At 36.3% G+C, this 17,150-nt stretch overlaps 1 protein-coding gene across 1 annotated transcript; it reads right to left on the reverse strand.

Annotated features, from left to right (window-relative positions):
- Positions 1–266: 266 nt before the first annotated feature.
- On the reverse strand, positions 267–17,150 carry LOC116120788 (DNA mismatch repair protein MSH4-like). The gene is given in 27 exon segments (XM_031406758.1): positions 267–578; positions 894–1,016; positions 1,100–1,214; positions 1,396–1,494; positions 1,566–1,618; positions 2,282–2,438; positions 7,590–7,669; positions 7,774–7,817; positions 7,820–7,843; positions 7,907–7,968; positions 7,970–8,023; positions 8,025–8,046; positions 9,238–9,301; positions 9,833–9,883; positions 9,973–10,112; positions 10,273–10,412; positions 11,492–11,577; positions 11,664–11,809; positions 11,927–11,999; positions 14,151–14,226; positions 14,512–14,619; positions 14,777–14,823; positions 14,900–14,945; positions 15,199–15,311; positions 15,410–15,445; positions 15,575–15,778; positions 16,900–17,150. Coding segments are annotated over 27 exon segments (2,394 nt in total). The 5' UTR covers positions 16,966–17,150; the 3' UTR covers positions 267–413.

Consider the following 17,150-nt stretch of genomic DNA (forward strand, 5'->3'; position numbering starts at 1 on the left):
GATGCCATCAAGTATTATGGTGGTGTTATCTCCCTCGAACAATGCCGGAATTCGACGAGATTGACTTGCGATTGGACCGCGATTCGGTACTATTCCGACGATCCAACCGCGGCTCAATCCGGTTTGATTAAGAATACCGGTTTTCAAGGGAAACCGGACTATAGATGACGCCGGTTTCTAGTCAAACCTGTCCGACCGTTCAGTCCGGTCCGGTTTTCAGAACTTTGTTTCAAGGGCTTTTGTATAGACACTTATAAGAGAAGATCTAATAACAAGTGGATTTCTCATTCACTTTTATATCTCTTAACTTCCACTTCAGATCTGTCTACAAAACCGTTGGAGAGTATTTCAGCGTTTCAATGAGAAACATCTCTTCCTGTTGAGGCATTATTGGAGCATTTGAGTGGTCAACTTCATAGCCTTCTATCAATGTAACTCTCTTTAAGACTCTGTAATGCTTGTCGAACTGAATCCTCATCTTGGCTGGAGTATTTTAAGCATAGTAGCCGTTGGGCAACGTGGTAAGCTATCTGGAGCTGAGTATACTGCGTACAGTTTACTTCCATTCGCTGTACCTCCTGACAATTACAAAATTAACAAAGTTTATGAACAAGGTACAGAAATTGGGTTGGGTTTGAGCCTCTTCATGTTTTCTACTCTGGACTTCCAAGGTTCTGATGTGTATGAATTATATATATATATATGGTAAACTTTTTTCTTCTTTCAAATTATACCATTCTGAATGAGAGCTAAAATGTGTTATTTCCAGGTATGGAAATAAAATCATAGTAAGTTTGTAAAACTTTAAAATGCCAGTGATCAGAATTGTGAATCAAGATTTGTGAACTTGTAGTTGACTAAAATTTGAAAGGCAATTGCTCAAGAAAAATCACCTTGGCAGTGATCCTTGCTGTGATACTTTTTGCTGTTTCGACCACCGAGCTTGGTAGTCCTGCCACTTCGGCTAGTAGAAGGCCATAGTGTGCGACATGTCTTTGCCCATCAGTGAGTTGAAACTGAATTTTAAATAGATCACCATGAGTCAGCACAAAGCAGCCAAAATTCTATGTTGGATTTTGACAAAACAAGATAAAGCCACCTTGAAATCTAAACGGCTGTTTCTTATATCAACATAGAAGTGAACAATTTTCACATTTGGATAGATGGTTGTTAATTGTGACAGATTCTCCATATGTGTGGCGAATATTGTGTACCTGTTGATTATAACAAATACATTAATCTTTGCAATGAAGGTTTGTTTATCTCAAGGGATCTTAAAAAAGAAAGAGAATTAAAACAAAAATACAGTGCGATAAGTCCACAGATTTTATATGCTTTTTCAACTTTTACAACAAACTTGAGGCATGGTAGTAGAAATGTCAGATAAGTTATTACGCTTTCAGTGATAGGAGGTGCTCACAGCAGCTCCATGCAATTGCAAATCCATCAGAAGAAGAAGTAGCCCTCCCGAGTTCATCCATCACTATCAGACTCCTAAACAATAACAAATATTATAGAAACTAATGCACATATTAATGAGTTCCGACCATTATATAGTCCCTTACCTTTGGGAGACATTCTGCATGATAAATGCTGTCTCTTTCATCTCTGTCATGAACTGTAACATGCAAGCAACCAAATAACTCTTTTCTATTAAAATCAACTTTTTGAAAGAAATATGCACCAGAAATTAAGATAACCAGGGGAAAAGAAAGAACTTTATATGCACAATGGAAAGGATATTATAAAAATAAGAATGATTCTAAAGCACAATATCGCCCTCCTAGCCTACTCTGCAGATACAGGAAGCATGTACGCAGACACTGTGCATCTCAAGAGATCACTAGAACTTATTAGACTAAAGCAAGGATCGTCTGCTTACAATAGTCAGTAAGAGAAAACCTAGAATTTGAACAATCAGATTAAAAGCTCTACCTAAACATTTCCAGTACAGTCAGCTCCAGTGAGGAAAGAAGGTCCAGGAAGCAATATTGAGGAAGTTCTACCACTCCAAAGATTCTCCCATGATATTAGTCTCATATTTTGATAAAAGAAATGAACATGCTGAACATATACATCACAAGTCTTCACTAAACACTACCAAAAATTTCTAACGAGCTTCTAAAAAAAATATACTTGAGGAAAATAAAAGAAGAATCACAGCACTAAAAAGGCAATTTTTACCCCTTTTCCCTTCATTTCGGTTGGGGAATATACATCACATGTTGATTTTATAGAACAAAATCTAACAATTTGCAACAGTGGAGTTTGGAAATCATACTGTACTAGAGTTGGATTCGAGATTATCCATTGTACCCATCCTTGTAAATATACGATCAACAACCCTTATAGTTGAGAAATTAGCAGGAACATAACAACCTATCTGTGCAAGAATAATTATGAGACAGATTTGTTGAAGATAAGTGCTCTTTCCACTCCTGAAGGAAACAAGAATAGTATCAAAACACAAGCATAATACAGAACTCAAATCAAATTATTCTTTTGTGAAAGCCAAGTTATCAATCAAAAAGTTTAAATGGAAGAGCTTTATTATTATAAAAAGTAGCTGAGGTTTAAATTTTAGTTGAGGTCACCCCTGCAGAATCCTACGCTCGTGGCCCTACAGGATGCCTAAGATATAATTTGACAGTGTTAAATGCAGAATTTACCCCCACTTTCTGCTCTCAACATTTATCTTATGCCAGTTTACTGCAAACTCTTTGCAATAGGATCCTTCAACTCTGCATTCGGGGAACGGGATGGATATATAAAGGGAGAAGGCATCGCATCGCATCCCATCATTCGTAGGTAAATTTTATTTGTCCAACCCATTAACCCTTCACATTAATGAGCAGTGAAATTTGAGGTGACTAGGTGAGTAGTACTTGTTGATCAGCAGCTCACCAATTTTACGGTTTTAAGCATGTGAAATTGGGTGTGTTGAAATGTAAAACAAAATATTAAGTGTCTGAAATTTCAAATATTTTTTTCTTCTCTCTTTCTCGGAATTTTTTTTTTTCCGGCGACTGTTCTCTGGCAACGATCAGAATCTGGTCTAATCACACTAGACTGATCGTCTTCCCATCGTCGTCATAACTCGAGTGATTTCGTCACCGGCCGCCGCTGCACGCACCCTCATGCGCCACTCGTTTTTCCGGCAGCCCCTCCTCCAATCTACTTTTCCGGCGAGCGTGAGTTCTCACCGCCACCAGAATCTTGTTCCTCTCCACCTCGTCGGCAAATCCCTTCAAGGTGTTTCCGTCAGCTTCTCCTCCGATCTGGTTTTCCGGCGAGTATTCTGTTTTTCCGGTGCACGTAAGTTTTTGCTTTTCTGTCAGCTTCAAGACACTCTGACCTTCTCATGGATTCCTCAAAATCAGCCTCTCAATCACATACAAGTGGTTTTTCTTTTTTATCTCTCCCTCCCATCACCACTGAGTGATTAATTGGGACTGCTAATTATTCATCATGGGCTGCCTCTATTGAATTATGGTGTATGGGTCAAGGTCTGGAGGATCACTTGACCACCAAAGCTGCCGATATTACGTCAAATAAGTCTTCATGGACTAAAATTGATGCTATGCTGTGTAGTATGTTATGGCAAACTATTGATCCCCCTCTTCACCCTATTTACAAATCTTATCGCTCTTGTGTTGATATTTGGAGTCAGGCTAAACTTCTCTATACAAATGACATTCAGCGTTTATATTCTGTTGTGTCCAACTTAGTTCATCTTAAACAACATGATATGAATATGTCGGACTTTCTTGGTAAGATGGCCTCCCTTAAGATAGAATTTAATATGTTGATACCTGCTGGTAAATCTGCGACAGAAGATTTGGCTCAACGAGACAAGTTCTTTATGGTCCTGACACTTGCAGCTCTCGGTCCAGATCTTACACCTGTTCGAGATCAAATTCTTTCTGGATCCACCGTGCCTTCCCTTGATGAAGTGTTTGCCAGATTACTTCGGGTTTCCTCCCCTACTACTGTGCATTCCCCAGGTGACTCTTCAGTCCTTGTTTCTCAGTCCCACACTTTTTGATAACAGGGCGATCGAAGTGGCAGAGGAAATCGGCCCAAGTGTATTACTGTCATCGGTGGGGGCATACTAGAGAGAAATGTTTTAAGTTACATGGTCGACCTACCCGAGCTGCTAATATTGCTCAGGCTGATCACTCTGATCTTCATTCTGAGTCCTCTACAATGCCAGCTAACCTCTAACTTCACAAGTACTGCTATGATGAATAATTACAGTATCAGGCCAGGAGCAGTCTTCTTCATCCATGCCTCCGTCGCTCAAACGGGTAATTCAGTTGCTTGCCTTTCTCAGTCTTCTGCTTTAGGACTTGGTCCTAGATTCAGGTGCCTCGGACATATTTCTGGTAACCCTCGTTTACTTACTGAGATTACAAATATTGTATCTTTACCTCCTGTTACTTTAGCCAATGGGTCTAAAGCCGATGTTCAAGCTATTGGATGTGCAAAACCCCTCCCCTCCTTAGCATTAGCTCTATACTTATATTCCCAAATGTCCATTTAATCTCGTGTCTGTTAGTAAACTTACCCGCTCCTTAAATTGCTCTATTCGTTTGTTAATGACTCTATTGTTATACAGGATCGCGACACGGGATGGATGATTGACACAGGATGTGAGTCACAGGGTCTCTATCATCTCCATACCCATCTACAGCATGCATTGTCTCCGAGTCTCTGGATCTCCTTCATAATCGTTTGGGCCATCCTAGTCTTTCCAAACTTCGGAAAAGATCCCAGGTCTATCTAAATTATCATCTTGAGTTGTGAGTCTGTCAACTTGGAAAGCAACTCGTAGTTCTTTTCCAAAGCGTGTCATAAAAGGGTTGCGTCCCCCTTGAGGTTAGTGCATTCAGATGTGTGGGGTCCTTGTCGTGTTAACTCTACTTTGGGATTTAAATATTTTGTTACATTTATTGATGACTATTCCCGTTGCACTTGGTTATTTCTTATGCGCTCTCGTTCTAAATTATTTTCCATATTTTCATCATTTTGTGTGAAATTAAGACTCAACACAACACTACCATTTGTATATTATGAAGTGATAATGCTGTCTATATTTTCTGATTCCTTTACTAAATTCATGACATCTCAGGGAATTCTTCATCAGTCTTCTTGTGCTTATAGTCCCCAACAGAATGGCATTGCTGAGCGTAAAAATAGACACCTTATTGAAACTGCTCGCACTCTTTTTACATATCACGTCCCTTTCGGTTTTGGGCTGACGCGGTTCAACCGCCTATTACTTAATAAATCGCATGCCTTCTTCTGTCTTAAAGACCAGGTTCCCCACTCCATATTATTCCCCGATACTCCATTATTTTCTCTTCTCCCCGGTGTCTTTGGGAGCACTGTTTTGTTCACATTTCCTCCTAATTATGATAAACTGTCAGAAGTCTACGAAATGTATTTTCTTAGGGTATTCACGTCTTCAGAAGGGCACAAGTGGTATTCTCCCGCCATACATCGTACTTCATCTCTGCTAATGTTACGTTCTTTGAGTCTTCTCCATTTTTTCCTCATCCTCCATGGAGTGATCGGTAGTGGATGTTCTACCAATTCCATACGTTGCTTTCCCACTTCGTCTGTTCGATACCTCAGTTTACTACTAATACCACTCTTCCTGTCGACATAGTCTTGTTCCTTTTACAGGTAATCCTGATGTTCCCGCTGCGTTCCTAAGATCCCTGTACTGAGGTCCTGTGCCCGATCCTCCAATGCCACAGTCCTATCTCCAGCTGATCAGTTTCCCATTGCTATTGTAAAGGTATGCGGTCTACACGCAACCCTCATCCCATCACAATTTTTTGAGTTATCATCGTTTATATCCTTCATTATTGCCTTTGTCTCCACCCTTTCTTCTGTTTTTGTTCCTTGCAATGTTCATGAGGACTTTCTCACCTCGAGTGGCGTCAGGCAAGGTTGAAGAAATGTCTGCTTTGCATCATACATACTTGGGAGTTAGTTTCCTTACCTCTGGGCCATTCGACTGTTGGTTGTCGATGGATTTACACTGTAAAGGTTGGTCCAGATGGTGGTTGATCGGCTGAAAGCGTTTGGTGGCCAGGGATACATTCAGATCTATGGGACAGATTATTTTAACACTTTTTCTCCTATTGCTAAGATTTCTTCCGTTCGGTTGTTCTTTGCTATGGCTGCCATTCGGAACTGGCCTATGCATCAATTGGATATAAGAATGCTTTTCTTCATGGTGAACTAGGAAGATATTTATATGGAGCAACCTCCTGGTTTTGTTGCTCAAGGGGAGTCTGGTTTGGTATGTAAACTTCGCGTTCTCTATATGGTCTAAAACAGTCCTCGTGTTTGGTTGGACGATTTAGCACAGTTATCCAAGAGTTTGGTATGATTCATGTGAGTCTGATCACTCTGTTTTCTATGAACATACATCATCAGGACAGTATATCTATCTGGTTGTCTATGTCGATGATATTGTTATTACAGGAAGTGATCAAGATGACATTAGACAGTTGAAGCAACATTGTTCAAACACTTTCAGACGAAAGACTTAGGGCTACTCAGATACTTTCTTGGCATAAAAGTCGTCAGTCTAAATAGGTATTGTTATTTCTTAGAGGAGTATGTATTGGATATCTAGAGGAAACGGGGATGTAGATGCAGACCAACAGACTCTCCTATGGATCTTAATTTAAAACTTTCACCTGGACAGGGGAGCCTTACTGATCCTGGAAGTATCGAGACTTGTTGGAAAACTTAACTATCTTACTATCACACGACCAGATATATCCTTTTTTGTCAGTGTTGTGAGTCAGTTCCTTCAAACTTCGTGTGATAGTCATTGAGATGCAGTGTCGGATTTTGAGGCATATCAAGGGAGCACCAGGTAGAGGCTTACTGTATGAAAATAAGGGTCATTTGCATATTGTGGATATTCAGATGATGATGGGCAGGTTCTCCATCTGATAGACGTTCTAACTCAAGATTTGTGTTCTTGTTGGAGGAAATCTAGTTTCATGGAAAAGTAAGAAACAGCAGTTGTTGCAAGGTCAAGTGCTGAAGCAGAGCATCGTGCAATGGCCTTAGCCACTTGTGCGCTGGTTTGGTTAAAACAACTAATTCAAGAGTTGAGATTTGTCGAAGTATCACAAATGAAGTTACTCTGTGAAATCAGGCTGCCCTTCATATTGCTTCAAATCCAGTGTTTCATGAGAGGACTAAACACATAGAAATTGATTGTCACTTTGTTCGAGAGAAAGTTCTATAGGGTGTATTGCAACTAGTATGTCAGTTCCAACGACCAGTTAGAGACATCCTCACTAAGTTTCTCAAAGGTTCTCGTGTGACTTTATTTGTACAAGCTTGGTGCATATGACTTATATGCTCCAACTTGAGGGGGAGTGTTGAAATGTAAAACAAGAAAATATTTCTCCACAGGGTGCACACGGATGTCAAATATTAAGTAAAAATAAAATCATCTGGGTATCAAACCTTATACATATTCCAGTAAATCAATATTAGAAAAGAATGGTGCATCAAACGACTTCAACTCATGCCAGGAAAAGATTTCATACAACATGTTTGGGCCCATGACAATCAACATGTTTGATGCTTCGTAACAAAGATATTGTTGGCCTACAAAGGAAGCAATGATCAACTTTAAGAGCAAGGTTGAATTTAGAAAAGTAAAAGAGAAAGTTGCAAAATTTTCCTATTAAGAAGAATCTAAATTAAGCAATAAAAATAAAAAGATAAATCAACGTACAACAAAGTCATTAGTATGCTCTCTAGGATAGGATGTCTTCAGAATCGATTGCAATTGGGCCATTCTCTTAGTAATAGACATGATGAAGCATTAAGCCACTGAAGGGAAAAGATATATAAGAAGAGTTACTAACCAGTAAATTTGGTCTAGTATATCTGTCACAGGCTTAGTTGATTGTATGAGCAAATGAATAACATCATATCTAACAGGCACAAGACCTCTGCAAGCATGTGAGCACAGAGACATCCTCCTTATTGAGTCTACCAATGCTACATATTGTATAAAATTACAGTAAGCAATCAATAATTATGGCAGCATGTAGCAAAATATTTTAAATTCAGATTCAGAATTGACATCCATACGTTTAAATAAAAAGTAAGAGCAGTAATTAGAGGATAGGATAATTAAAATTATAGGGAGGAGCACGGGTAGCGGGGTAGAACCGGAACCAGAAACTACCTGAAACCGACACTGTGTGGATAGGTTTGTTTCTACAGGTTTGGAATCAGAATCTGGGAAAAGAACCTGAAACGGAACAGCTTGGAATTTGTTTGTGTTTTGGTTTTGATTGAGAAATTTTATATGAATTGATTGAATTCAAGTGTTGCCTAAAAATTAGAGGATTTATGAGTCACATTGGACACAATAATGAGTAATAAAAAATTGAAAACTACTAAATGGAGGTTTCTTAATTTGTTAGAAGTGTATTTGTAAACTTTAAGGTATTTTTGTTATTTTTTAAACTAATGGGGTAATTATTTTTACAGGGTACCCGAGTAAGGAACCGAAACTTGCATTTCAGGTTCCGGTTCCTTTAATTAAGAACTGGAACCAATGGTTCCTGTTTCGGTTCCTTTTTTTGGGAACATGCACTGGGTGTTCCGGTTCCGATTCCCAAAAAATGCAGGGTACTCAGAACCGCTCACCCATAATTAAAAAGCTGCTAGGGTAGGCATATAGAGTATTTATATTAGATCTGACATATATAGCCTAGCATGAGAGAAGATAGGCATTGAGAAAAACATAAATGAAGAGAAACATGCCAGCTAAGTGTGATAACAACCATGATTGCAAGTCCCTCATTATCCTCTCTCACCAACCATTACTGTACTAGGTCACTAATTCCTCTTGACCCCAGCAGAAGCATACATAAAGAGAAATATGCCAGCCAAGTGTTATGATGACTATTTTCCACCAAAACTAATTTTTCAGAAGCATTTAGCAACTGAAAATCCAAATTGGAAATCGATGAAATTCCAATGATGTGAATTCACATACTATATCCATCCAGCAAGCAAATATTTGGGTAGTAAAATAGTTGTTGCTTAATGAGCCCCATGCTTCAGGAAAAGAGCATTAAAAAAATTAAGCACTTTACTGAATAAAAAGTTCCATCAGTTTCAATGGAAGTATTTGGAGCTCATGATACCAAAAATATAACATAATAAGTCTATCACAACCTTCCAGGCAAACTTCAGTTCGTATATAGCACTCCCCAGCCGCAGACTTATTTCTGACATTCAGCTGAAATTTTAGTGAAATAAAGAAAAACTTATGAAGATATTTTTCAAGATCCACAAAGACATATTAAATGCAGAACCAGATAGATGTATAGATGTATATATGTATATATATGGTCTCACCATCAAATGAAAATTTTCTAGAAGCTGGGATAAGTTCATCATGTTCAGCATTAGTCTTCATCAAATAAAAAGCATTTACCAATAATTTATCATGAATTTTTTTCAATTAAAAAAAAAAAAAAAATAGCTATCTCCATGGAAAGCATTATGTACAATTATCATCAAAATCAGATAAAGAAAGAGCTAATGACATGCTGCAACGTAACAGGGAGGAAACTGGATCTCATCATTTCTGTTGTCTCCAAGGATGGTTATCTTCTTCTCAATATGTTTTTCCTTTGCAAATATGAATAAACCATCAAAGGAGATATAGTGCAGACATTCATATCTCAGTACACTGAATATCTAAATTTCAATAAGATTATTAACCTGAATATGGAAATGGAATTTGTTCAATGATGATAGAACTTACAGAAGCCAGTTCTAAAGTTGAGCAATGTATATTGTTCCCATGTTTCACGACCTGATTAATGTCTCAAAAGCATATTAAAATAAAAATTAACTGATGAGGAGATATTTCTATAATAAAATAACTAAGAAAAATATGTATACCTGAATGCACTTGCTTGGAAGCTTTCCTTGAATGTCTTTTTGTGGAATGCTAAAGTAAAAGCCCTGTCTATTGTTAAAGGGTAGCTTCAAATTTGGCAGCTTTAGTTCTTCACGATACTTGTTTGCCAGATTATGTATAGCTGCTAGTTAAATTTCAAAAGCTTTTAGATTGCATAATACCACATCCCAAAAGTGAATATAGAAAAAAGAAAAAAGTGCAGAAAGAAATAATAATAATATTATTAAAAGGAAGACCAAATGATAGAGAACAATGTTGAACTACATAGCTAGTAGAAAAACCTTCACTCGTATCACAAAATGATCTCCGTGCAATATCTAGAAGACCATCAATTCCAGCCTTAACAGCAAAACACTGCTGTGTGCGAGCAACGAAAGGAACCCGTGCATGAAGCACATCTTCATCAATTACCTCTCCAATTCTGAATAAATAAATTAAGCTTCTCAGAACAACTTTTTTATGGTTACTGAAACCTTGATAATATTGTTCGCCAAATAACACATCAATGACAGGATGTCTTAAGCCACACTGTTAAACTAAGATTGAGAATGTTTTATACTACTTGAAATGGTAATTCCGCAACAAATTGATTGCATAATGGTACTCAAATATCATAGACTCCTAATCTCAATAGAACGAAAATATTTTTTTTTTTCCATTGAGGTAATACCATAAATAAAATATAACTTAGGTAGTATCAGATAGCTCCATGATCAATATCTTTTTTGTTTTCCATTGAGGTAATACCATAAATAAAATAGAACTTAGGTAGTATTAGATAGCTCCATGATCAATATCATGATCATGAGCACCATCATCATCATCATCATAATCATATAATTTTTGGTTTAACCGCTTAGGATTGAGATATTTGAAGTCCCCTTATTTCCTCCTATCTAGTTTTGTGCCTTCTCCAAATTTCATGAGGTTTAACTGATGGACTCGGGCATGAGTGAATCAGTAAATATCAATGAGCTATGGCTTCTGAAAAAAAAATAAAATAAAATAAAATAAAAAAAAATTCCTCGAACCTCATTTGGTATTGACGGTGAAACATAAAAGAGCTTGAAAGTTGCATGCTAAATTAAAACTATAAGGATTGTGGATTTTCCAGTTTAGTAAGAAAAAAAATGATAAAAGCATGAAAAACTGAAAAGAATGAAAGAAATCATAAGATATTTTTTATTTTAAATAACTGATAAGCAGGAGGGAATCTCCTGGGTCATGAAAGAGGCCCAAATTGAGAAAAATCCGTGGAAGACAAACATAATGCACTTTATTGTTAAAATAAATGTATTCATATTGTGAATAAAACTTCAAAGAGAAAGCTCGAATTTCTGCTCTTAACGATTATTTGTCAGTAGTAATTTTAGCCAATTAGAATGTCAGAACTCAAGCAAAATACAAGGTTTAAATGTCTGAACTCTTAAAATAAACTTCAGAACATAAGCAGATAGAGAAACATATAATCCATCAGCTGGATCATGTGTTGCAACACACCTCTTTCTGATGGAAGAATATTTTTCATTTTCACAGACAGACTTGTATATGTTTGCCAGAAGAAAACTTTTTGCATCCTTAAGCACCTAAAATATTTTAAAAACAAGGAATTGAAAATATGTTTGAGTTAAGTTAGAATAATCTCAGTATACAGGAAAGAAAATATTATAACCTTTGTAAGTAAAGGCAAGGCATCCAAAGCTGTTTTAAGTAGAATAATGCTTGATATCAGTATTTGGCTCGTTCTAGCATTCACAACATCCGTGATCTTACTTGTAACTTTCTTCTGTTTGAAGCAGAAATGACAAAGTACCCTATCTGAGAGAGTATATAAGTTCTCTGTTAGATGGATAACAAAAGTGGACTGATTGCCAGAACACTAGAACAAAGAATCTTGCATTATTTTAGCTATTTCTTTCATTCACTTCAACTTACCTGTCTCTTTCGGAAACTTACGGAGAACCTGAGAGAGTCCAAAGAATAGTTGTTCATTGCTCATCAACTCATCCTAGAATCAGATATTGAAAATACATATTATGGCTTTAAAACAGATTTATTTGAACAGTGTCATCATGACATTGAAAAATAAAGCAAAATCTAAACTTAAATAGACAAATTTGGAGTAGATATTTTTTAGAAAAATAATACGTAATACTTATAGAAGTTTATAAATTTTGAGCAGATAGTTGCTATTTAATCATTTTGGCCATGAGACCTTGTGCAATCAGATAAACAAATGCAGCTTAAGCTAGCAGTAGCTTAATGCCTATGGTTCTGAACTTTGATAAGAACAGATTTTGACAATGATATTGGTAGTAGGACAGAATTGCATGGTAGCTCACCAAAAGTAATGTTACTATGGTGTACACTATGTGCATGTGGTTCACATCATATCTTCCAGTCCTGCTCTCCCTCCAAAGAGCACCAAAAAATTGTAAAAAAAAGAATGACTGAACCAAAGCAAAACACCACTTTTTTCAATTGCAATGCAAGTTCAATCACATGACTACAGAATAATTATAATGTATCATTCAAACACATGTATATCTTTGCCAAAGTTGATGTTGCACAATAATACATTGAAGCATCACATCTAAACAATATGTTTCTTCCCCCTGGTAGATACAAAAAACATATTGCATGTTGCAGATCTGAAGAAACAAATACATTTTGCATCTAACAAAGAAATTCAAGGATAACTGAGAATGGTTTAGGAATAGTAAATGTCTGCTTAGATAGACAGCTCCACTAGAAAATCCAAATGTGAAACTAACCAGACAGTCTAGACGAGTGTTGATAGTTTCAATATCCTTTAAAGGCTGTAACAGATTGGCACGAAGTAGTCTAGTCCTGGAAAAGAAATCCCAAAGAACACCACATTATTAAATTTTAATGAGGAGTGTTTTAAAAAAGGCAGGAAAAAATTTCAGCTGCTACATTGCTACTTGGAGAATCTCAACTTCTTACATACTAAAGCATGCACAACATTCTCTTGTGTGGAATAATCCTTGACCAATATTCATGCAGTAAGTGCTGAAATTATAATTATAGGAAAATATTTTTTTCTTGAAAAAAAGTTGGAAGCAGTTGACAATATAACATGCTGCATGATCATTTTATTAATCGATGACAGACCCTCCAATAGTTTTTGTTGTCTTGAGCATATGGAACAGACTTCTTTTCTTGTTGCTTGTGCCCCAAAGGGCAAAATGAAGTGGCTCAACAATTTCCAGATTCTGGACACTGCCATAAAACTCCACTGTTAAGTACCAAAGAATTACAAAGGAAATATTGCTTTTTCTATACCTACTAAAATTATTAGAAATTTGATTTTTTATATATATATATAAGAGGAGTAGCAACTGAAAACTTCCTGAAAAGGAAGGAGGGGTACCTAGTGGCATCGATATTCATGTGGTCAAATGATCCATTAAAAGTTACCTGACAAAGAGAGAATTCAATGAGTAAAGTAAAGGTTACTCTTCTATAATTGGTACATAGATTATAAAGCACATACCAATAGCGAGTGGTTTGTANTCATAATACTTATAGAAGTTTATAAATTTTGAGCAGATAGTTGCTATTTAATCATTTTGGCCATGAGACCTTGTGCAATAAACAAATGCAGCTTAAGCTAGCAGTAGCTTAATGCCTAAGGTTCTGAACTTTGATAAGAACAGATTTTGACAATGATATTGGTAGTAAGACAGAATTGCATGGTAGCTCACCAAAAGTAATGTTACTATTTTCTACACCATGTGCATGTGGTTCATATCGTATCTTCCAGTCCTGCTCTCCCTCCAAAGAGCACCAAAAAATTGTAAAAAAAAAATGACTGAACCAAAGCAAAACACCACCTTTTTCAATTGCAATGCAAGTTCAATCACATGACTACAGAATAATTATAATGTGTCATTCAAACACATGTATATCGTTGCCAAAGTTGATGTTGCACAATAATACATTGAAGCATCACATCTCAACAATATGTTTCTTCCCCCTGGTAGATACAAAAAACATATTGCATGTTGCAGATCTGAAGAAACAAATACATTTTGCATCTAACAAAGAAATTCAAGGATAACTGAGAATGGTTTAGGAATAGTAAATGTCTGCTTAGATAGACAGCTCCACTAGAAAATCCAAATGTGAAACTAACCAGACAGTCTAGACGAGTGTTGATAGTTTCGATATCCTTTAAAGGCTGTAAAAGATTGGCACGAAGTAGTCTAGTCCTGGAAAAGAAATCCCAAAGAACACCACATTATTAAATTTTAATGAGGAGTGTTTTAAAAAAGGCAGGAAAAAATTTCAGCTGCTACATTGCTACTTGGAGAATCTCAACTTCTTACATACTAAAGCATGCACAACATTCTCTTGTGTGGAATAATCCTTGACCAATATTCATGCAGTAAGTGCTGAAATTATAATTATAGGAAAATATTTTTTTCTTGAAAAAAAGTTGGAAGCAGTTGACAATATAACATGCTGCATGATCATTTTATTAATCGATGACAGACCCTCCAATAGTTTTTGTTGTCTTGAGCATATGGAACAGACTTCTTTTCTTGTTGCTTGTGCCCCAAAGGGCAAAATGAAGTGGCTCAACAATTTCCAGATTCTGGACACTGCCATAAAACTCCACTGTTAAGTACCAAAGAATTACAAAGGAAATTTGAATATTACTTTTTCTATACCTACTAAAATTATTAGAAATTTGATTTTTTATATATATATATAAGAGGAGTAGCAACTGAAAACTTCCTGAAAAGGAAGGAGGGGTACCTAGTGGCATCGATATTCATGTGGTCAAATGATCCATTAAAAGTTACCTGACAAAGAGAGAATTCAATGAGTAAAGTAAAGGTTACTCTTCTATAATTGGTACATAGATTATAAAGCACATACCAATAGCGAGTGGTTTGTAACAATGACCCCTTTCTCTGCTTCTATCCTGTGCATGAAGTTGAAACTTAAGTTTCAGAAAAAGAAGACTTGAGGATTTCATGTACCATAACATGTGCAAATGCGTGTTAATCTTCAAACAAGAAATACACTAGTTTACACCACTTTCTAGTAGCTGTAGAAAGATCCAGTGAACAAGCAATGAAGGAGAAGCAACAAGTTTGCACTTTCATCAGGGATGAACTAGATTGAGAACTAAAACATTATTTTTTGTTAAATATTTAAAAAGATTAAGTTTATACCACTTTATAGTAGCTGCAGCAGCAGCCAGGCAGAGATAATACTGCTTGTAATAGGTATCTAAACCAAGTGCTGAGGGCTCCTTGGCTGCTAAACTTTTAACCAGCACAGCACCCTGGAAGATTAATCACAATGGAAATTCAAGCAAAGAAATACAACTGTCAGCACCCATAACCTAAACACCAGTGAAGCATGAGAAGTATTTAGTGTAACCTTAGTATCATCAAAGCAACCACGAGCCATAACAACCTATATGAATCAACATAACAAATTAAAACATGTTAAATTTCTACTCATATACACAGAAACATAGGCATGCAATTACTTTTGCTCAGACAGAGAGTAGAGCTACAAATTTTAAATATTAAGGGACACCACCTTCCTGACTGAAGCATAAAATCTATCCACCAGTTCTGATACTCCAACCATACCGTCAGGTGCCAGTTTGTTTGGAGAAACGATGATCACCATGGGGTCATAAAAATGCAGCAAAGTTTTTGTATTCTGATATGAGCTACTGGTTTCAATATACTGAGAAAGATGCAGGGTAGCCGACCTCAAGTCAAAAGCAGCCACCCCTACCTGTTCATATTTGTGTTAGTCAGGAACCTTGCACTTCACCAGCAAACTAATTTTAATCGGGAAGATTATTTAAAGACATGGTAAATATTAAAAAGATATTTCAGAGCTGCAAATAGAAAATGATGAAACATATTTATTCATAAACTTCAAAATTTCAAAGAGCACCTTCTAACCTTTTATAAGTTATTAAAATTCGAGCAAAAATAAATGAAGGTTTCTTATAAGCAAGTACTATTAGTGCCACCAAAAGTGGAACAGGTTGCAGTCAGCAAGACACCATGTAGCCTGGTAACTTGGTAATAATACTTAGAAATCAGTATACTAATTGTAATGATAAAGATCTCTTTTCTTTCTAAGTCCTAAGATGATTTTAATTTTAATTTGGTGATAATAATATCGCCACCACAATTTGTGACGGACATGAAGTTATTACCAAGAATATTTTAGCGTTCCAATTGATAGTATGGTTTGATTTTATGTAAAATATTGAATTCAAATTGTCTGGCTTTTCTATAACTAACTGCTACTAGCCCCTAAAAAACTCGTGCACAGATACGATTTGACGGCAACAGAGCTGAAACAATTGAATAACTTCATTTACATATTGAAGTAAAAAATCAAATAACATGCGAAACAACCTCCATCTTCATAAGATCTTTGTCAATTTTGCATCTTCAAATAATCATAAAACACATATGTAAAGAACGAGTCTGTGCTGTTAATCCAAAAATAGCCGTTGAAATTTGAAATTGTCAACTACACTTTTTCTCATTCAGTTACAAACAACATATAATCTCCATTTTTTCTCTCTTTTGCAATTGATGAACCAATTGCTAAAAATTAGAACGTAATTACACTTGAATACTTGATCATCTTCATGAAATCGTCTAGAAGGAGAAGAAGAAAGAAACAGAAATTTTTTAAAAAGAAAGGAGCAAGAATTATAACATAAAACTGATTTTATTTTTTTATTTCAATTTTGAAATTCGGATTAAAAGACGACGGCTACGGACTTATTGTGAGCGAAGGTTCTAGTCATTCCGTATCAAAGAAAAAAGTGATACCAATAATATAATTTCTTCAATTTCAGTAGGTTTTCTCGGGATTCAAACAGAGATTACCTCTTTAGCTCTATTTTCGATAAGACCGGTTATGAAGCTCGATCTCTCTCCTCCTTCGTCTTCCATTTGGCTTTCAAAGTAGAGAACGAGACCAGAAAGAGTGAGGCAAGGCGCGTCGATTCGATACCTGTTTATAACGAGACGTTATATAAATTTTGTATAGACTAGTTTTTCTCAGAGCACAAGTGTGCCCGATGCTCGGTTGAGCAGGATGCGTGTTTGCGGAAAGAGCGCTGGGTATGGCAGAGAGG

The sequence above is a fragment of the Pistacia vera genome, unplaced genomic scaffold (genome assembly GCF_008641045.1).
Source record: "Pistacia vera cultivar Batoury unplaced genomic scaffold, PisVer_v2 Contig947, whole genome shotgun sequence".
Lineage (NCBI taxonomy): Eukaryota > Viridiplantae > Streptophyta > Magnoliopsida > Sapindales > Anacardiaceae > Pistacia > Pistacia vera.